The sequence below is a fragment of the Gymnoscopelus microlampas genome, assembly GCF_963454915.1.
Source record: "Gymnoscopelus microlampas genome assembly, chromosome: 13".
Lineage (NCBI taxonomy): Eukaryota > Metazoa > Chordata > Actinopteri > Myctophiformes > Myctophidae > Gymnoscopelus > Gymnoscopelus microlampas.
This window is the reverse complement of record NC_139950.1, coordinates 46,071,062-46,091,322: the sequence shown is the minus strand read 5'-3', so window position 1 is coordinate 46,091,322 and position 20,261 is coordinate 46,071,062. Positions and strand designations below refer to the sequence as shown.

The 20,261-nt window shown below is 40.9% G+C and overlaps 1 protein-coding gene across 1 annotated transcript; it reads right to left on the bottom strand.

The window, feature by feature from the left end:
* Positions 1-8,884: 8,884 nt before the first annotated feature.
* On the bottom strand, positions 8,885-19,278 carry psap (prosaposin). The gene is made up of 14 exons (XM_084077237.1): positions 19,128-19,278; positions 15,241-15,374; positions 15,020-15,094; positions 14,366-14,491; positions 13,123-13,335; positions 12,379-12,522; positions 12,206-12,262; positions 11,058-11,225; positions 10,834-10,926; positions 10,512-10,695; positions 10,253-10,416; positions 10,088-10,168; positions 9,824-9,931; positions 8,885-9,703 (listed from the first exon to the last, which is right to left on the bottom strand). The coding sequence occupies exons 1-14, from the start codon at positions 19,162-19,164 to the stop codon at positions 9,668-9,670; spliced, it is 1,620 nt and encodes a 539-aa protein (XP_083933363.1). The 5' UTR covers positions 19,165-19,278; the 3' UTR covers positions 8,885-9,667.
* Between the last annotated feature and the right edge of the window lie 983 nt (positions 19,279-20,261).

Genomic DNA, 20,261 nt, shown 5'->3' with positions numbered 1-20,261 from the left:
TCCTCATGCATTGATGGAGGCATGAGCTCAGTTCTGGGCTCTCCCTAGGCTGGCAGAGGGAGAGTAGCGCCCAGGATCACATAGGCATTTGGCACTTGGTGTGAAAAAACTGGGTTACAAAATCGTGGGATAGAAAATGTGGATATAAAAACAACACTACGCAATGCTCAGAGGCTGTGTGGGATGAGAAATTCAATAGAGATGGTGTCTTCAACGTTTTTCAGGCCAAGGACCCCTTAGCTGAGAGAAAGATGAAGCAGGGATCCCCCACTACATTGTTTAGACTATCATCAGTGTTGTGTAAATTCAGTTTTTTTGTTCATTTTCAGAAATGTAACCACTTAAACCCTCAATACTTAGTACTTGATTTGCTCCTTTTCCCCCATTACACCAAACCACTTTGCCAAAAATAGACGATCTACAAGCTCACAACGCCTCGCGCTTCCCCTCAGAATAGGGATGCTAGGGTTCAAGTGGTTAATAAAAAAACAACAAAAAGAAACAAACAAATAAGAAAAATCCTACCACACAAAGATTTGGCGGACCCCCTATAGTAGCTCTGAGGACCCCCTAGGGGTCCCGGGCCCCCTGTTGAAGACCCCTGCAATAGAGAGTACTTCATACTACCACTGACACACACATTATCTGCCCTAGACATCTTTTAGTCTGCATTATGAAGCCTATAGTACATTATGTTGATTAATGTATTATAGGCCTGTGTAGGGGTGCCTGTTGGCTCAGCCAGTTAGTGCACAGATCATAGTCACTGTAGCCAGAGTTTGCGAGAGAAATAAGCAACCAGGTCTATGAAAACAAGCCCAAAAGAAGCGACTAACACATGAGCACTTCAAACCTAGAGTATATAGGCTTATAGGATTTGAAAATAGCCGATCTACAAGCTCACAACTTGTCGCAATGCGACTAGATCTGCTATTTTACAACAAAAAAAAAAAATTGAAACATTTTAAATACACAAATCTTGTAAAGGGGTTCTTGCCACAAAATATTTTCAGATGGGGGTCTGCGGACAAATACATATAAATTTGGCCGTCCTTGACATGAAAAACCACTGGTTTAAACAACATTAGGAATGAAGCCCAAATAAGCTACTATAGAAACAAGTTTTTAAAAAAGCAACCCGCAACTACCAAAATTTACAAGCGAATTTACAGAAAAACTAGCCCAGTCTCTCTTCTTTGTATGTACTTGGTTTACTCTCGCTCTCTCTCTCTCTACACTCTCCTATCTGAAACAATGGATAACATGCTCAAAATAATCTTCTAAAAAAATGTCTATAACTGTGTTCCCTATTATCCACAGCTTCACATACAGTTAGAGTAATTATATCATAACAGTGGATTCAAATGCAGTGTAATGCCTTTTCTTTTCTTCTCTTTTTCTTTTAACAATAATCAACTCCAAAGGTGTGTTGAGTAAATTGCGTTATGGATGACATGGACAGAAATGGGCTAAAAATAAAAATAGGATTTCAATATCACTACCCTTTTTCTTTTTGCACACTGGTTTTCTTATTTCCACGAGGAAGCTAAATCTGCATAGTAAGCATAGTAAGCATAGTAAGTAGGTTTGTAAAGAGCTGATGCTGCATGCTTGCAGTGTGCCAGCTAGGCATCATGTGTTATCAGATGATCACATGAGGTTCAATCATCATCATACTGAATGAATGACAGCGGAACCGGCTCATAAGCTTAGTCTCTGGGTTTATAGCTGATCTATCCCACAAATATGGAATATAACATTAGAATCTCTATAATTGTGCATTTACATTTTTTTGTTTTGTTTTTTTCTTTCATATATTATGTCTGACAGTTGCTTACTGGCCACCACACTTTGATTAGAACTTATACAATCAACACACTACCATGGTGTAAAATAACTAAGAGTACATTTACTCAGTACAATTTTGAGGTAGTCTTTTTACTTTACTGGAGTATTTCCAATTTTCAGTACTTTTACTTCAACTCCATTACATTTCAGAGGCAAATATTGTACTTTTACTCCACTGCAATTATTAGAAAACTTTAGTTATTCGTTATTTTGTAGATTTGGAAAATGTATTATTACAAAACATGCATTAACCAACTTATCCCTATACTTAAATAGCCAATCTACAAGCTCACAACGCTTGAACACTTGTGAAACGGGACATTCTGCACAATGAGTACTTTTACGTTTGGTACTTTTAGTACATTTTGTACTTTTACTCAAATAAAGTGATTACTTTTACTTGTAAACAGTATTTCTGCATTGCAGCATTGATACTTTTATTTATGTAAAACATCTGAGGCTGAGCACTTTTCCCACCACTGACTGCACTACTTTGCATGTACAGCACTGGTGAAAATGTGTGTGCATGTAGGCTATCTCAAGGTGTTTCAGTTCAATATATAAAATGTAATTTGATTTCTGCCATTTGTGACTTACAAGCGTCAGACACTTGTGCCAAGAAGAGATCTATTACTGCAATCAAACAAGGCTTCTTAAAGTAAGATGAATAAGAAGACAGATGTTACTGTAGACATTCAATAAACCATAACAACTCTTACAGAATCTTGCTTCTCTTTGTGATGTCTCTGGTGAAAGTCTCCTTTAGGATATAGTGAACAATAGTAAATCCCCTTTAAGATTCTGGTGAACTATAATAAATCTCCTTTAGGATCTGGTGAATGATAGTAAAGTCTCCTTCAGGATCATCTGGTTTTGGTCCATAGTTTTTCCTCGTCGCATGATCAGCTGACAACAACACGACCTGTGTTGCCAGATTGTGCGAGAGAAATAAGCAACCAGGTCTATGAAAACAAGCCCAATAAAAGAAGCAAACCTATTTTGCATCGGCTATTGCAACGTGTAAGAGAGCTTGTAAATCTGCTATTTTCAAACAAATCTTTAAAAAAAGAGAGAAAAAAAGCACAACATATTTTTAGATGGAGGGGTCTCTGTGGACAAATACATTTGTCCACATTAAGGGGTCCTTATTGACATGAAAATGTTTGAGAACCACTGGTTTAAACAACATTAGGAAACAAACCTAAATAAGCAAGTACAATTTAGAAACAAGCCCAAAAAAACCGCAACCTGCAACTACTAATAATTTACAAGGAACTTTACAGAAAGAAGTCCTTATAATACGCAGACATGGCAACGCTGAACACGACACCGCTACAGTGAGATAATAGACTGGAATCAATTCACTTTACATGTTGCTGATCTGATCCGGTCTGAATATAGAGCGGATACGGAAGTGGAAAGTGAATGAATATGGTTGTGCAATTTACCGGATACCGAAGGTGGGCTCTAAACCGGATCAGAGCACTAACAGTAAATAGAAAAACCCAGGTTCAATGAAATTGTGCAAATATGGAATGCCCCGCCTATATCCTGTCAAAAAACGGATCTACAAGCTAACAAGGCTTTGGAACATACTAACAGTACCCAACCTTAACTGCATTCAATAATTTGGATGTCTAAATGTAATTCATTTGATTGGTCAGGGGCCGCCCGTCTATCGTTATTCAAAATAAGAATTACTTCCGGATTGACATTATCAAAATAAAAGCTTAATGTTGTTATAAAACCTGTTATTTTATTTTGATATTTAATTCATTAATTAATCTGTTTGTTTTAATAGCTGTGTTTTAGTTTTGGCAGTTTTTTCTTTTCATTTTTACCCCTATGCTCATAGACCAATTATGTGTTTACTAACATTGAGACTGCACGCGCAGGTGATCCCAACCTGTTGTTTCGAGGCGCGCTGGTTTCAGCCACAGTCTATGGTTTCAGCACACCCCAACCCCCTCTTATGTGTTGGTAGTGAGGCGCGTCCTAGCGAGACCTGATAGAATGGGTTTCATTGCGCGCATACTGGTTGCACTTGTTCTTATCTGTGTGACGTCGTCTGTTAAGGGGTCTATAAAGTAGCCAAATATTCAATGCATTTTAGTATGATGTTCAAGGAGGTCAAACAGACAAAGGCTCTCCTGAACCAGAACCTTCTTATTTGGCTCTTATTTGGGAACACCAGGTTATAAATACCAGATTCAAGTTTTATATAGAGAGAGCTATATAATTGCTCTATATTCTGATAACAGTCTATAGCAATGATTGCTATTAAAATGTATATTTGTTCTGGCTGCAACAGGTGTCTCGGGTCTCTCCAGCTCTTTAGTATATGCATATTTGGGTCGGGATACCAATTCTATCCAATCAGGAGAGAGAACTCAAACAGGATACATCAGGGGTAAGTGCCATGTTTTCATTTACTTGATAGTCAGTGTGCCATGTCAACATTAAGTTTCATTATGACAAATCAAAATGTAATATTTCCAACTGATTGTGATTGCCCATATAAATAACCTTTGTCTTTTCTTCTTCTTTAGAAATATTTTCTTTCACATCAGAATGTAATTCTGAATGTAGTTAGACTCAGAGTAATAACCCACCTATCTCCCTCCCCAGTCAGAGTTAGGAGTTAGAATGAATGTAGAATTATGCGCAGGATGTAATTGCATATGTGAGGGGACTTAATTTCACTTAAACTTTATTTGAATATTTAATCTTATAAGGAAAAACCTCTCTCTCACACTTATGCCAGTGAATGACCACCCTTCTCTGTGCCAATGTTGGCACATGTGGCATGCCTACCTGGGATACAGGATAACCTGTCCATGCAGCTTCTTTTCCACAAGTGTGTTGATGGGTTTCTGCGGTGTTTAGTCTGCCATCTAGTGTCAGATTGATGTAATGGTTTCTAGATTTCTAGTTTCCCCACATTGTCATTCCTCATAGAAACTCCTTCACACTCCTTTATTATATTACACTTTACTGTATCATTGTGTGTGTGACTTCAGTAATACTATTAAAGTTAAATAGTACTACTATAATGTGGGATGGTTGTCACCAACGTTGCTGTCGAGCATAAAAGAAAGGTCTTATGTACAGGTATATTGTATGTCCTCCTTATCACATGCAATCATAATTACCTGTGTCTCAATAGGCTCTATGCACAGCAGCCATATTATCACTTCCTTCACAGATGTTACCAATGATACTAATGAAGGCTCTGTTCCACTTAGTGTAGCACAGTGGTTTCCATGACCCCCATAACGGGTCCATTTGGTTCCATTTGTACACTCTCAGAGTTACACACCTGTAAGGTGCCATTTGGAAGCCCATGAGGGTCCCTGTACCCCAACTGTAGACCCTGTGGTAAATTGTGATACACAGTTATGGACTTATAGAGCCAATCTGAACACACACAGAGACTTAAGTTTGGATACTGAGTGGTCGACAGTGCACATTCCAGAGAACACTCAAAGGATGCTTCCCAGAGGGCATCTGACCTTAGCTGACCTCTAGCATCTTGGGGTGTTGTTCTTCTGCACAATGGACACACACACACACAAAGAAGAGATGTAGCACACACACCTAGCGACGTGCACATCCAGTGTATGCAAGTACCCACACACACATGTGAAGTCTGCCTATATATACTGTGAGGACAAAGAAACCGTCCCTTGTTCTTCCCCTTCTTGCCCCTTGCCTTCTTGCTCTTGCCTTGCCCTTCTTCTTCTTGCTCTGTTCTGTTCCGGCCACACCATGTAGCAGCAAGGCTGACATGTGCTCCTGTGCTCTGTACTCTGTTTTTGTCCAATAAATCGACTTGAGGAACATTACTGGTCTGGACCTTTCAACTTCTTCTCCTTATTGTAATAGACTACAATTGGCGAACCAGCAATATACAATACTTTGGCGAACCAGCCAGGACGTGTAAATGGTTTGGTCTTCTTTAGACAACAGTGCTGGACACTGGAGTGTCTGTGACTGTTCCACACGAGAAGAACTTGAGAAGAGGAGTACAAGCTGTGATTTTCTTTTGGGAAGAAGATTTTTTTGAAAGCTCATCCGGACCAGAAGCAGACCATCTTCCTACACAGATGCAGACCCACCAGAGGAGCAGGCTATGGAAAATTGACAAGAACTGATTTTCAACTGATCTACGATGGGACCTCACAGCACTAACCCTGTGATGACACTAGAACTCAGCCTCACAGCATCAACCCCTGTGACGAAACAAGGAAGAAAAGAAGTAAAAAGAGGGTTACAGGAAAACTTCAGAGTAGTATGGACAGAGGACAGCAGCATGTTGGCTTGCTAGCTGCACAGACAGCTGCAGCAAGGATGCAACCAGGGAACAGCACTCAGGACTGAGGGGCACAGATGGCCCCCACCCATTCTTTGCCTATGCCACAGGATGCATCTCTCCTCCGTGTGGAAGGTTTAACATGTTTCAATGTTTGTCTGTCTTTTCAACAGGTTGTTTGTTGATGTTATATGTTTGTTGATATTTAGCTGACTAAATTGAAATGAGGAGTATTAGAGGAAAGTTGACATGTGGAATAAAAAGAGTCAACAAGGTATTTGCCACGAATGTGAAGATTATTTGTTTTTATGGCCTAACCTCTGGCATTTTAACATTTCAATTGAGCGGGTCCGACAGAGGTTCGGAAGCTCTTGGCCTTGGAAAACAGAGATTTAAAGTACAAACAGATGTATTATCTTACATGTCCTAAATTTGAAGATTGGGGAGAGTTTTTACACACAAACCAGCAGATCTATTGTTCTGTAAGTGAGTGACGACGAAGCTGTATCAACTAGTGTTTTGTTGAATGTATGTTGGTTATATGTTTGTGATAATGGTGATTTAAACTGCGGAGTGTTTGGCTGCCGTTTTATTGCAGTGTTGTAAAGGATTTTGTTTCACTCTCTGGTCTCTTGTATCAAATGTGGAGTTTTTTATTTTCGTTGTTGAGCTACTGGGAACTGTTGAGTTGCGGCCGAGGGCTGCTACTTATTCACTGAAAACTGTGGTTTTCCGTGAGATTGTGATGTTGTGAATATGTTTAACATTTTTTCCTAGAGTTTAAGGAACAGAGAGACCTGCACACTGATTGGAAGGGGAATGCATTTTGATGCAACGTGAGCATCCTATGTATTTTCTGTGAATAAGATTTTCTGAGTTGTTTTCTTTTTAAGCTTGTTTTATTGGGAAATAAGTTCCAGTGTTGCCGGTTATCGTCAGACGAGCGTCATGTGATCCATGGCTACGCAGTGATCGTAAGCCGACACGTTTCTAAATACTGATATTCTTGCATGATTTGTGGAACAGTTTGTCTATTTTTATTTTGAAATTGAATGTGAATCACCTTATGACAATACTGTGTAATCTTAATGCCTGTTTTTATGTTTGTCTGATTGTGTCCCAGTACTTTGTCTATCAAGGGGGGGCAATGAGATGGTGTGATGTGATGAGTTCTGTCTTTTTGAGGAGAATGTTTTTGAATGATGGTTTTCTTACTTGTGTTTTGATTTTCTTCATTGTACCCTTGTTTACGAAGGACCAATAGGGCCCTCCGTAGGGGGGAATGTGGTAAATTGTGATACACATTTATGGACTTATAGAGCCAATCTGAACACACACAGAGACTTAAGTTTGGATACTGAGTGGTCGACAGTGCACATTCCAGAGAACACTCAAAGGATGCTTCCCAGAGGGCATCTGACCTTAGCTGACCTCTAGCATCTTGGGGTGTTGTTCTTCTGCACAATGGACACACACACACACAAAGAAGAGATGTAGCACACACACCTAGCGACGTGCACATCCAGTGTATGCAAGTACCCACACACACATGTGAAGTCTGCCTATATATACTGTGAGGACAAAGAAACCGTCCCTTGTTCTTCCCCTTCTTGCCCCTTGCCTTCTTGCTCTTGCCTTGCCCTTCTTCTTCTTGCTCTGTTCTGTTCCGGCCACACCATGTAGCAGCAAGGCTGACATGTGCTCCTGTGCTCTGTACTCTGTTTTTGTCCAATAAATCGACTTGAGGAACATTACTGGTCTGGACCTTTCAACTTCTTCTCCTTATTGTAATAGACTACAATTGGCGAACCAGCCTAATTTACTTCAACCCGCTGGTGTAACAGAGTGTTTCCAGTGGGCCAACATGCACAATATCAGAACCCTGACTCTGTTTGACCAGAGCCTTCATTAGTATCATTGGTAATGGTAACACCTGTAAATGTCTTCATAATATGGCTGCTGTGAATAGAGCCTATTCAGGGGTTGGATACAAGATCAGCTGATCAAGCAAAGCTTCAAGTTCACTACTGATTGAGCCAAACCTAAATTCACCTTGGATAACTTGTTCCTCATTGGCTGCAAATGACCATTTAAAATCAATGCAGAGCCACTTGACTTCAGCTTGGCAGTGATTCTGGTGTAAAATGTATACTCCGAGTCTCATATGACAGTTTTGTGGGCCGAAAAATGGCAGATCTACCACCTCTTTTGTGAGCTTGACATTTTTAATTGTCTTGGGAGTATGAAGCCTTCTCCAAGTAGTCTAGTTTTAAAAACAGCTCAGGTATGTAAAATGTATCATATGATGATACCATGGTCCACTAACACCTTATCAATTCAGTGTGACGTGGGCCCAGAGCGCCACACCATGGGGAAACGGTGCACAAACAAACCACATGTTTGACCAGTCCAGTGCTGGATACAATATTCCTGAAGCTGTGCCCAGAGATTGTGTGTTATGATTCAAATCAGTCTTTAAAACATCATAATTGAGGAAGTCTGTCCATTTAAGACACTGATTGTTTACAGCCTGAAGGAAGCAGATTTACTCATCAAATAAGCAATAATCTGCTCATTAGCTGGTTCCATCAAATAGTTGACTTCAGGATATTAATGCAAAAAAAAAAAGGAAATGGATAGTTTTACAGTATTTACATTAAACAACTAAGGTGAACACTTAACCTTTTTCTATCCATTCACCAAGCACACATAATGAAGCCCAAGTGGATTTGGATCACTTTAATTCAATTGTTAAAAATCGTACAGATCACCAGACAGCAGGCTCAGGACGTGAAGCAATGATTGAACGAGATGCTTTCAGTACATTATTAGAAATACATTTGATTTACAAAATGAGTGGAAGAGTGCAAACAAGGAGAGGCGAGATGGAGGCGGCACATGGTTTGACGCATCTTTACCCCCTAAACTAGCTCCTTCACACGCATACATACAATATTTCCAATATCTCACACAAAACATAAATTTATCTTGCTCTAGAATCAAACACACTGCTAAAACCAATACCAGGCATGGTTAATAAACAATCTGAGCAGTTTAGGTCCGTTGGCCATCAGTTAAGTCGGGGAGAAGGGGAGTCTAAAAGACCCAGAGCAGATAATTATCTCATCAGTTTCGTGCAATAGGTGAAAATAGTGACCATACATACACACACACGCGCACACACGAGAAACAAAATAAATCATTCCAGCCAAACTGATGCAACTCAACCTAATGGGAAGGCTTGTCCCACTTGCATGGAGTGAAGCAGTAAGTAAAATAGACTGAGCCTTTAGGCCACTAAACATTCACATCCTTCCACCATGAAAAAAAAAAAAAAACTCAGATCCACTTCCTTTCCCCATATCTCCATTCAAACAAATTGCAGTAAGTTTAAGTCTATTTCATTTTTTAAAAAGGAAAGACAAATTTATTAAAACTGGAGAGCAGCTCTATTTATTTTCTCTTTTAATTCCCTAAATTGTCAAATTTTCGCTGGAGCTCTTCTTCTTATACCCACACGTGACGTTTGCAGTGAGCCACCGCCTGTAATGCAAAAACAAACTGGTTAGACATGATGCAAACTTTCTTCTCAGATCTTAGGATTCAATCCAGGAATATAAATACTGCATAGAATTAACTGTCTGGTGTGCTTTTAGTACTCACGTTGCATCGCGTTGCTGTCACCATGTTCTTGCACCAAAACGCAGGACCCCAGCTGCACTGCTCTGTTCCCAGAAGCTGTCGCACAGCTTCAGGGCATGCTCCTACTTTCTGTTGGATACCAGAATCAAACACAACACAGGGTCAGTTTCTACTAGACCAGAAAGACATTTCAAGAAGCAGGATTGCAATATTGGTTAAAAAAAAAAAAATGTGAATTGCATATAATTATTTCGCACAAGTAAACTACCAGAATTGAGCCCTCACCATGCACACAAAGTCAGGGTCCAGCATCTGGAGCAGCAGCTGCACAAGGACTGGCTCATACTGCTCAACCAGCTGGTCACACTGTGGACACAGGATATGGTTATACTGGAGATAATAAAAAAAAGAAAAGAAAGTAGAACAAGTACATCATTCAGTCATCATTACCTCGCTCTGGACAGCTTTGGGCATGAAGTTGCAGACTTTTCTCACAGCATCCTCAATCTGTGCCTCAGTAGCATTCTGCTCCAGGATTCCGTCGATGTAGCGGACGGCCATCTTGCACACGTCACAGAAGCCACCGGTCTGGAAGCGAATCTCGTCCATTACAGCTAGAGAGGAGGAAAGCGAACACAGTCAAATGACTTGAATAAATACAATTGTCACTTCAATTTTTAGGCACCATGAAATCAGCTGGAGTCCTTACGGATGTAGGCACGGCCTGCATCCTTGCACAGCCCCAGCACGGTACAGACGGTCTTAGGATCAGCCTGCTGTACCAGTAGCTCAATGATGGCTTGGCCGTAGGCCTCAATCAGATCCTGACACTGTGCAGTCAGAGAGGAAGGCAAGAACTTGCACACCTTCTCCACGGCATGGATCACCTCCTCCTGTGAGACAGACGGAAGGATTCAGTTTTTAAATCAAAGCAAAGTCCAATAGCTACAACAATGTAGAAAACAGTAAACATTTGCACGGCACTTCCAGGATATGCCAGATTGCATGCGTGGAGCTGCACACAAACACACCTCTGTTGTCTGATCAGACAGCGTTGACTCCACCTGCTTCATCACAAACTCACAGATGGCACACTGGGGGGAGTCCCGGGCACGCACCATGGCCTGCAACACAGACCAAAGAAACCTCACATGTCTGGGAACTAACACAAGCCTCGTTATCGTCCTTCCTGCAGCGTCAAGCATGCATGAAACAACAGGCATTAAAACACCGTTTCTTCTAAGCCCTGGCTTACCGTGGCAGGCTTGGAGGGAACAGACTCTACTTTGATTGCAGGGGTCATCTTGAGAGCTGGAAACGTCTTGGCAGAAGATACACTTTTGGCAGGCAGCAGGCTCAGCATGGGCACGGACTTCTTCTCAGAAGAACAGAAACCAGCACGGGCACAGAGATCCTTAGGTTGCTGAGGGAACAACAGACAGTATATTAGACACAAGAGTTATTGCTGCCTAACCCCCAGGCCCACTAGACATGCCACACAACATGAAGTGAGAATAAACAATCCCTTATGTAACTTAAGGACCATTTAACAGTATTGTTAAAATAACCCGAGGCATTCATGCAGTGTTTCCAACCATTATAATTTCTAATGACAAATATCCAACACAGAAATGTGTGTCTTGCAAGCAGTATTTAAACATGCACCCACAACAGCTCAGCTTCCTCAGAATTAGCCTCTCTGAACCCAGGAACATCCAATTATACCAGATTATATGAAGTATGAATTAAACACATACTTTGATGGAAAGGTTCAGACTAATTTAAAGCACATGCATCCATCCCTCTGCTATGCATACCTTCATGTTATGCAACAACAAGCTACAATATCAACAGTAAAGCAAAATGAAATGTGTGGACCCTTTCAGTAGTTTTGGATTAGGTGCTCAACAGAACCAACTTCCTACAGTGATCAGAGAAGTAAACAATAGACAAGTTCCATGCACTTCTACAACGGTGGGTGAGTAGTACTAATAGTGGACAGCACACGGGAAGCAAGAGCTACGGGTTGAGAGGCTACTGGCTGAACACAGAGTCCTACCTGTTCCTGGGGGCCAGCACACAAAACCCAGAGCAGAGGGAGGAGAAACAGTGCAGAAAGTCAGATGGAAGAATGGTGGGGAGAAACGTAGAAGAAAAACAGGAAACGAGCAAAAAAAAAAAAAAAAAAGGGAGGGAAAAAAACATAAATGATTAAAGATGAGAATGAATTGAAAACAGCAGACAAGGTGATGCTGTAAGACTGGGTATGGGCTTAACAGTGTCGCCACACACATCCGGTTCATTAACTGCTGCATGACGCTCACCCACTGGGCATTAGACTTGAACATTAACTCGTGTGGCTCAAGTAAACATTTATTGCAAGAGTTTGAGGAGACAACTCACCATAGACATGAGCTGCTGAACAATGATGGGAGCGTATTGGCTGATGTACTGCTTGCACTGCAGAGGAGGAAGGGACAGTCAGCATACAGTGCAGCTACAAGTCTTGTATATTATATTTAAAACAGCAATATCATATTGAAAGCATTTTGACTCAATCTAGAACCCAGACTCACCAGATCAGACATGCCAGGTCCCAGGACATCACACTGCTTCTGAAGGCTCTCAATGAGAGCAGAGACAAATGTTTGGTTTGCCTTCGCCTGTGCCTGAGCATCAGTCAAGAACTTGACACAGTCCTGGCACACGTCACCATCCTCCTACAGACAGCATGAGCAGTGCAGACAGGAGAGGTACATTAACAATATGTCCATACTGTTCATTAGGACCACAGCTACTGAATACACACCGAAGAGTAGAGAACATACAATGACTCTTTTCCAATTACTGGTGCATGTATATTTAGGCATATAAATCAATGTTTACTTCCAAACTAGAAGTGAGACGCCTTTAAAATCCAATTTTTGGTGACATTCATTTAAAGTAGACAATCATGTCTCCCCTGTATACAAAAACAAATTCAAATCAATCTTCTGAATCTCCAGTAGATGGAGATATAAGCTGATAGACCATTTCTATCCAGCACTTCTTAAAAGCAAGCAGTCACATTGTGAAGGTATAGAAGTGTTCATATTGACGCAGAGATGAGCTCAATAATGTGTCCTAAATGGAAGCTATGAAAACTACGTGCGCTATTGTTCATTCACATGGACAGTTGTAACAAACGCCAATATGGCACTGAGGAAAAATAACAAAAACTACCTTGAGGTTTGTAAAGACAGTTTTGTGCACCGTTTCAACGCGTGAATGGAGAGCGCGTCTAAAGTTATAGAGGGGTTTAATATAGTGGTGTACAGTACATGTTCTGCGGCTTCCTGTTTGGGTGTCTCTGGCTTGGCGTCCTCCTGGGGGTAGAGGAGCTGGGGCACGTTGATGATGAAGGGGGCGATACGCTGGGCCAGGTCCACCACTTGGGGAATCTCGTTTGACAGAAGCTGCTCCTTCTCCTGGGCCAGGGCTGCCTGCTGAGCGCGACACAGACCCATGGCGCTACACACCACAGCAGGATCGTCCTAAAATACAAACCATTAGGACAAACCATTAGGTCACATCAATAACAGACACTGAGGGAGCTCATGAAACAGGAAAGCCAAGTTTTGGGCATATCACATAGGTGAACATTTTTTTAAATTGCTAAATTAGAGCAGATGGCAGACAACATGCAGCTGTTTTTGCCACATTTCAATGTATAAAATAAGGCTTTGGTGATTAAATGCATGACAATCAGCTTGGGTTAAAAAAAAGAAAGAAAGAAAGAAAAGTGGGTTGAGAGTTTATTTTATTTTTTAAGAAGTCAGTGTGAACGGCACTGGTGATACGTGAAACCAAATGCTAGATGACACCAGTCAATTACAATTATTCTGTTACAGGTTTAACAGAATACTTCTGCTGTGTGACCAACAGTGTTAGTTACCATGCTAATGTGTCTTCACTGTAAAAACAAACCACATTGCATAACTTAAATGTGGGGTCACTCCAAGACATTGTGCTTGTTAGTTCTCAATTAGCATAGATAGTAAATGCAGTTCACATGGAATAATGAGGTGCTTGTGCAATTTAGTCTGCGAGTGTTCCTTAGGAGTACTGCTTTATGGGCAGATTGGTCAATAGCTTGTGTTGCACTTCTCTCTCTCTGATCTCAGAATTATTGTTAAAGGTTAGACAAAAAAGCTTACTAGATCAGATATGGTCAGTCACGAGAGGCTCTGCATGACACAATGGCTACTCTGTTCCCCTTTAGCGTTCTACTCACTTCCCTGTCAATGGGCCCTTATTCAGCCCCCTGGGATACACTTCCCCTCTCAGCCTCGTCTGACTCACAGGGGCACACAAAGCTCCTCTTAAAGAGTCTGAGATGAGGCACAATTCAGGAGGATAAACTGCCTAACTCGCTAAATAAACTCCTGGAAGCGTTCTGGGTCATCTTTAAAAAATGTAATCCTCTGCTCATTTGCAGCCATCAAACTTATTTTATTTTTACATGTCCTATTAAAGAAGCTGAATACAAAACAAAGAGTTCAAATCCAAGTTGCTAGTACCCACCAGTTCTCCAGTGATTATTCCAATGAGAATGGGGTAGTAGCTGTCCACCATCTCCTTGCACTCTGCAGTCAAGCCCGCATCGGGGATCAGCTGACATGCCTTCTCCAGGTATCCAAGGAGCTCAGACTGCAAAAACAAAACATACAGTCAAAAGTTTGTTAAAACAAAGAAAAGTGAATAAAAGCAGTGCACGTTCGGTACCTATAAAATGTTCCACTGTTGCTGTAAGATAAGTCAGTCTTATTAATTGGTTTACTTTGTAAACTAATTCTTGGTTGACCGGGGTCAGCTCTATACTTGGTCTGCTCTCCCCCCCCCCCCCCCCCCCCATCATACACTACACTGGGCAAGATGTCTACTGAAAGTGCCCAAGCGCAAAAACAGAAGTACCACCCAAGAACAGAACATTGATGTTGTGCAGACCTGTTTACGTTCCCCGAGCATAAAATGGTGTCGTGACTGGACGAAAAAAAGATACAGGTTTCGAGGAAGTACAGACAACAAAAGTCGCGCCCTACAAACACTTTTCTTCCTCTTGCGAGATGAAAAAAAGCCTTGGAACAAGCTAGGTTCAAGTGGTTAAAGTTACAGGTTTGATAGGCAAAGGCAGTATCAAACGGTACAGAGAGAAGGATCGTCAGGTCTCACTCTCACCTCAGTAGCATTATCCTTCAACAGCTGTTCCACCACTGTCAAAACCTCCTTACAGAGTTCACATGGCACCGATTTCTGTAAGGAGGAAGAAAAACAATGATGCATGTAAACCGATCACTTGTGCAACACTGATCAAAGCTTATGCAAGATCCATAAAAAAAAATCTATTCAAACAAGGCAGGCAGGGTGGTCAAAATGCATCAATGCAAGCAGGACCTTACCATTTGGGGCTTGTTCCATACGTTCTGTGAGCAGTGCGCCACGGCTCCACAAATAGATGCGCTCTTCACATTCTGACACCAATAGGGGGGTCCACGAGCACACTGCTCAGTGCCGAGCAGAGGGGTCGCTACAGCTGAAAGTTAAAATACAGGACTCATGTATAAAATGGATATTTATAGTGGAACAAACATTACCAATCACATTTTTGGCAACAAAAAAAAGTGAGACTTTGACAGCTAATCTGCAGTTCTCTCCTCTCATTAGGTTACTCTTGCACAATTTCCTCAAAGCCGATAAAGGCCTAATCAAACAAGGAAACAATCGGATTCTTATAATGAATATGCTTTCACTTTCTCTCGGAGTGTAATAAATGAAGATTGTCATCAAATAAATAATCTAACATTAAAATAACTGCAAAAAGCAAAATAAACAAAATCTTGGTAGTTCACATTTCCAAACTTGAATCGATTCCAAACAAGTTGTTCTAAACCTATAATAGTATTATGTCTGCTAGTCTAGACATCCAGGTCATTAAGGAACAAGACCATCATAATGAGGAAAGTGTTATATAACAGGGTTACCATTCAAATGGGACTGCTCTACTTCAATACTCGTCTTAAGATGTCAACAGAAAGTCAACAGAAAGACAGCACAATAATTCATTAGCTTCAGTAATATGGCAAAAGACACGGATCCCTCTGCAAGGACAACCCCCATTATGACGTAATGTATGGATTCAGAGTATTTTCGTTACTATTGAGTCATTGACTGACAACATATGACATTGACAGGTGTAAGTAACAAGGAACAATCAGACCCCGGGAATAAAAGTCCCCCCCCCTCCTCCTCCCATTTTGCACATGCAAGATCCTGTGGAGGGCTCACTGAAAGCTCCCCCTCCCATTCTGTAGTTATGCACTCCCACACAGATACAGTGCAGGTCCCTCCCACAATCCACTTCTTGTGGTCAGGTCACATGTACAGTACAGACAAAATAACAAGCCGTTCCCAAACGGGCCCATTGTGCTCATGACAAAGCAAAGTTAAATCCTCTCACAGAGACATCGTGATACACTCACTTTCCGGGCCAAAGTTAACAGCATTAAATAACCACTTGAACCCTACTAGTGTCCCTATTCTGGGGTGAACATTTGGTCATAAATAGCTTATCTACAAGCTTGTTGATCGCTTTTAAGTGTACCACCCTAGAGTGTAAGTAGGGAATGACAAAACAGATGACCACATCAAAAGCAGCATAAGCTGTTTTCCTAAGTGATTTAGAAAGAAAACCCATTAAGACTAATGTTTAATTTGTCTTGTCCTGGTAGAAGAGCCAGACGACTAGGTCACCAAAGTTCATACGAGGCAGAGGTCAAAAACCCTATGATGTTACTTAAGGAAACTCAGCAAAAACGACAACTATTTATGTGACTAATGCCAACCATGAGATAGTAAAATGTATGAGTAACTCATCACATGCTCCTGTGCACAGAGCCGCAGGAAGGGTGGTGCGAACGGTGCGGCCGCACCGGGCCCCGCGCTACGGGGGGCCTCGCAAAAAAACGGGAACATTTTTTTTTTAACATGACACCCAACATGATACCCAACTTAATGTTTTGAGGGCAAAAATAACCGCAAATAACCACCCAAAACTCGGATATATCCAACAGAAACCGCAAAAAAATCGCGCGCGCGCGCTTCGCGCGCGCGCGGGTACTCCACGCATGCACGCGCGCTGCGCGCGCGTGCGTGCTCGCCAACTCCGCACCGGGCCCCGCATTTCTCCCAGACGGCTCTGCCTGTGCAGCACAAAAGATTACAACAGTGGAAACACGTTGCTCAACAAAAGTATCTGGCCTACTTCTGAGTGTCAATGTTGCATGCAGGCATGTAGTAAATACAGGTTGGGTGTTGAGTTAGGGGGGCAAAGGACATTACCGTGGGTAAACTAAAGATTATTTCACCAGGTCAGTCAGATAAGTGCTATATACAGACACACAAAGAGCGAAATGCCATGAATTTCAGGAACCGATAGTGCTAATGCCCTGCATTAAACTGCTATGGTCTGCTGACAATGAATGAAACGCTTTTCAGTTTTACGTTCAAACATGCCCAGGTCAAAACCACAGTTACATTGTTATAAACGGCCCTAGTTGCTCCCAGTCAGGTATATCCTCATACCAGTCACATTACAGTACATCCTCATACCAGTACAGTATTAAGTTATATTTTCAGCTGGGAAAATCCTTTCCACAGAAGAATGTGACAAAGTTAAGACATCTGGCTTCTGACCTTCAGCACCCCCACCCAATGAAAAGATGAAATGAAACTTCAGATCATCGGATTAGATGTTACACTTCTGCATTTCTTAGTTCCAGTAACAATAGTTCAACTATTACTGACAGTAGGGAATGTCAACCATCAGGACATCATTTAACTATTTTCATTATATTTTGCATGTTGCATTTTGCAAAGGCATTCAAGGTGCAGTAAGTGATGCATTTGCTGTTAGAGTAAGTTAAATCAAATAGCACCATCTTCTGATGTAATAATTGCTATCAAGTGTTTGTTCAATATTGGAGTCTCCCTGTCTGTCCATCTCTTTAGTAGATTCTGTTAATATATGTAAAGCACTTTGTAAAACTTGTTCAGAAAGGCACTATATAAATAAAGCGTATCATCATTATTACAGAAATACAGAATTCATTTTCAGGTCAGGATATCAATTGCATCCAATCAGGAGAGAGTACTCATAGAGGGAAACAAGTGAAATTGGAAGTGATGACGAAGAAATTAGCAGACAAAACTTGGAACATAGTAAAAAGTTTGCTTGACAGACAGACCCCCGTTACTGAACTAACACTCAATGATCAGAATACTTAAGAGAATTAACTTTAAAACAAAAAACTGACCAAAAAGGTATCACAAACAGTACCTTTAATGTTTTTGTAATTTATTCATTACTCATACTCATCACCTTTAGCCCCAATGAATGACATATTCTTTTTATTTGATTACTCGTTTATATGATGCTTTCGCTTTTTTTGTATATTATTTAAATGAAACGATGAATTGGATACATAGGACCCCAATTGAATCAAGCCATAGTGCTTTCTTGGGTTTCATCCTTTTAGCATCCTTTTGTATAGAACTGTACTTTTTTTGCAAACTGTTAAAGTATTCAATCTATTCATTTTGTTCCAGGAAATGATTTGTCAAAACAGGTAAGAGACAAAGCATTGGGATGTAATAACATCTCTTACTCAGCTGATTTTTACTTCCTTAAAATGAGCCAGATTTATATACTATCGTGTCTCTTGCAGAAAATATAATGTCTATTCTTGGCAAGCGACACCGTTGTAGGACAGAGACGCACCATATTGACAGCCAATGTGTGTTAGGGCGTTACGTTAGCAGTTAGCACAGCCAGCTAATTAGCCTAGCCGTGCCACCAGCAATAACATTAACATGCCAAGCTAACGTTATAGCAAACGGGGTAACGTCAGTGCAAAGTGACCAACGACAAAAACACACGTTTGTGTTACTCAGGTTATTATAAAACACAGGCCACGTGAATCAAGTGGAATGTTGTTATCTAACGACTACTAGTCAAAAAGTTAGCAATGACTTGGCCTCTTTCTTTGTTGATGTTTACCAAAAAAACGTTTGTGAAAACGACAGATCTGCAAGCTCACAACGCGTCGCACCGCAACACGTTGTGAGCTTATAGATCTGCCGTTTTCCCACGGCACCGCAGTACGAAAGAAAGAGACGTTTGAAACGCTTCCGCACTTCAATGAAAAGCAACCATTACGAAGCAAAACACGTTACTCATATTCATTCATAACTTCACAACATTACGTTTAATTTCTTCTCTTGTCGTTACCTGAGGAGACGAAGAGCAGAGCTAGAGGCAGCAGCATGACTGCTGTTTAGTTGTTGTTGTCTGTCTTTATTCTCTGTTGGTGAAGGAGGACGTCGTGTTCTATAACTCTCTCTGTGTGTGTGTCTGCAATGCAGCCTCCAGGCCCTTGTTGATGCTTTTATCGTGGTGACCAACACTGTCACATGATATGACTCATGTCACATGACCTGTGACGTCACAGAAACGGCCCCTTGCTCTGCTTTCTTCTGTCCTGTCAAGCTGTCATGTTGTTGCAAAACACTTTCTGATGAACTTGACACTGACATTTACTGACTACTTAAATTATTTTATTTAATGTGAAGTCGTTAAACGAATATCTCCTTTGATCACGTATACTAATAATAAATAGCACTAATGATAATAACAACAACAACAATATCATATAAAAAGTCCAAAAGTAAGAGTCAACAATATTTAGAAAATGTGTTAGTATTGGGGCAAAATTGGGGCAAAATGTGTAACTCAACAAATATAAGAAAGCTGCAAAAATCTGTCTATTTGTGTTCATTTCTTTTTACGTTTTCTCTTGACTCTAATTTTGTATTATGATGATTTGTACTATGCTAGACCTAGATGACTATGCATCTATGCATTTGATGTAATTACCTCGATCGTGTTGTCCTTGCTTACTGTAAATAAGATTAAGAGCGTCTGCTAAATGCTTAAATTGTAAATGGTATTATCTGTCTGATACTGTATGTGCTAATGACGTCATTGCTTGTACAGGTGTTTTTATGAGATTTAAGGCTGTTGATCCTGACAGCCTATTTATTTATACGTCTTCATAATAATAATTGAGTGCCCTTGAGTTGTTTCTGTGGTATTTTTTCACTGTACATTTGCTAATACGTGAAATGTGTACTCTGCGTTTAACTCATCCTATTACGAACAGTAGGGAAGTGCCATGAATACAGTACCAGGGAGCAGTTTGAGGTTAAATATCTTTCTCAGGGGCACTTCGACACATAGACTGGGCAGACCAGGGGGCAAACTGACGACATTCTGATTACCAGAGCTCTCTACCCACTCAACTACAGCTGCCCTAATGTGAATATAGTTTATTCACATAATACTCATATTTTTCATGAATATCTT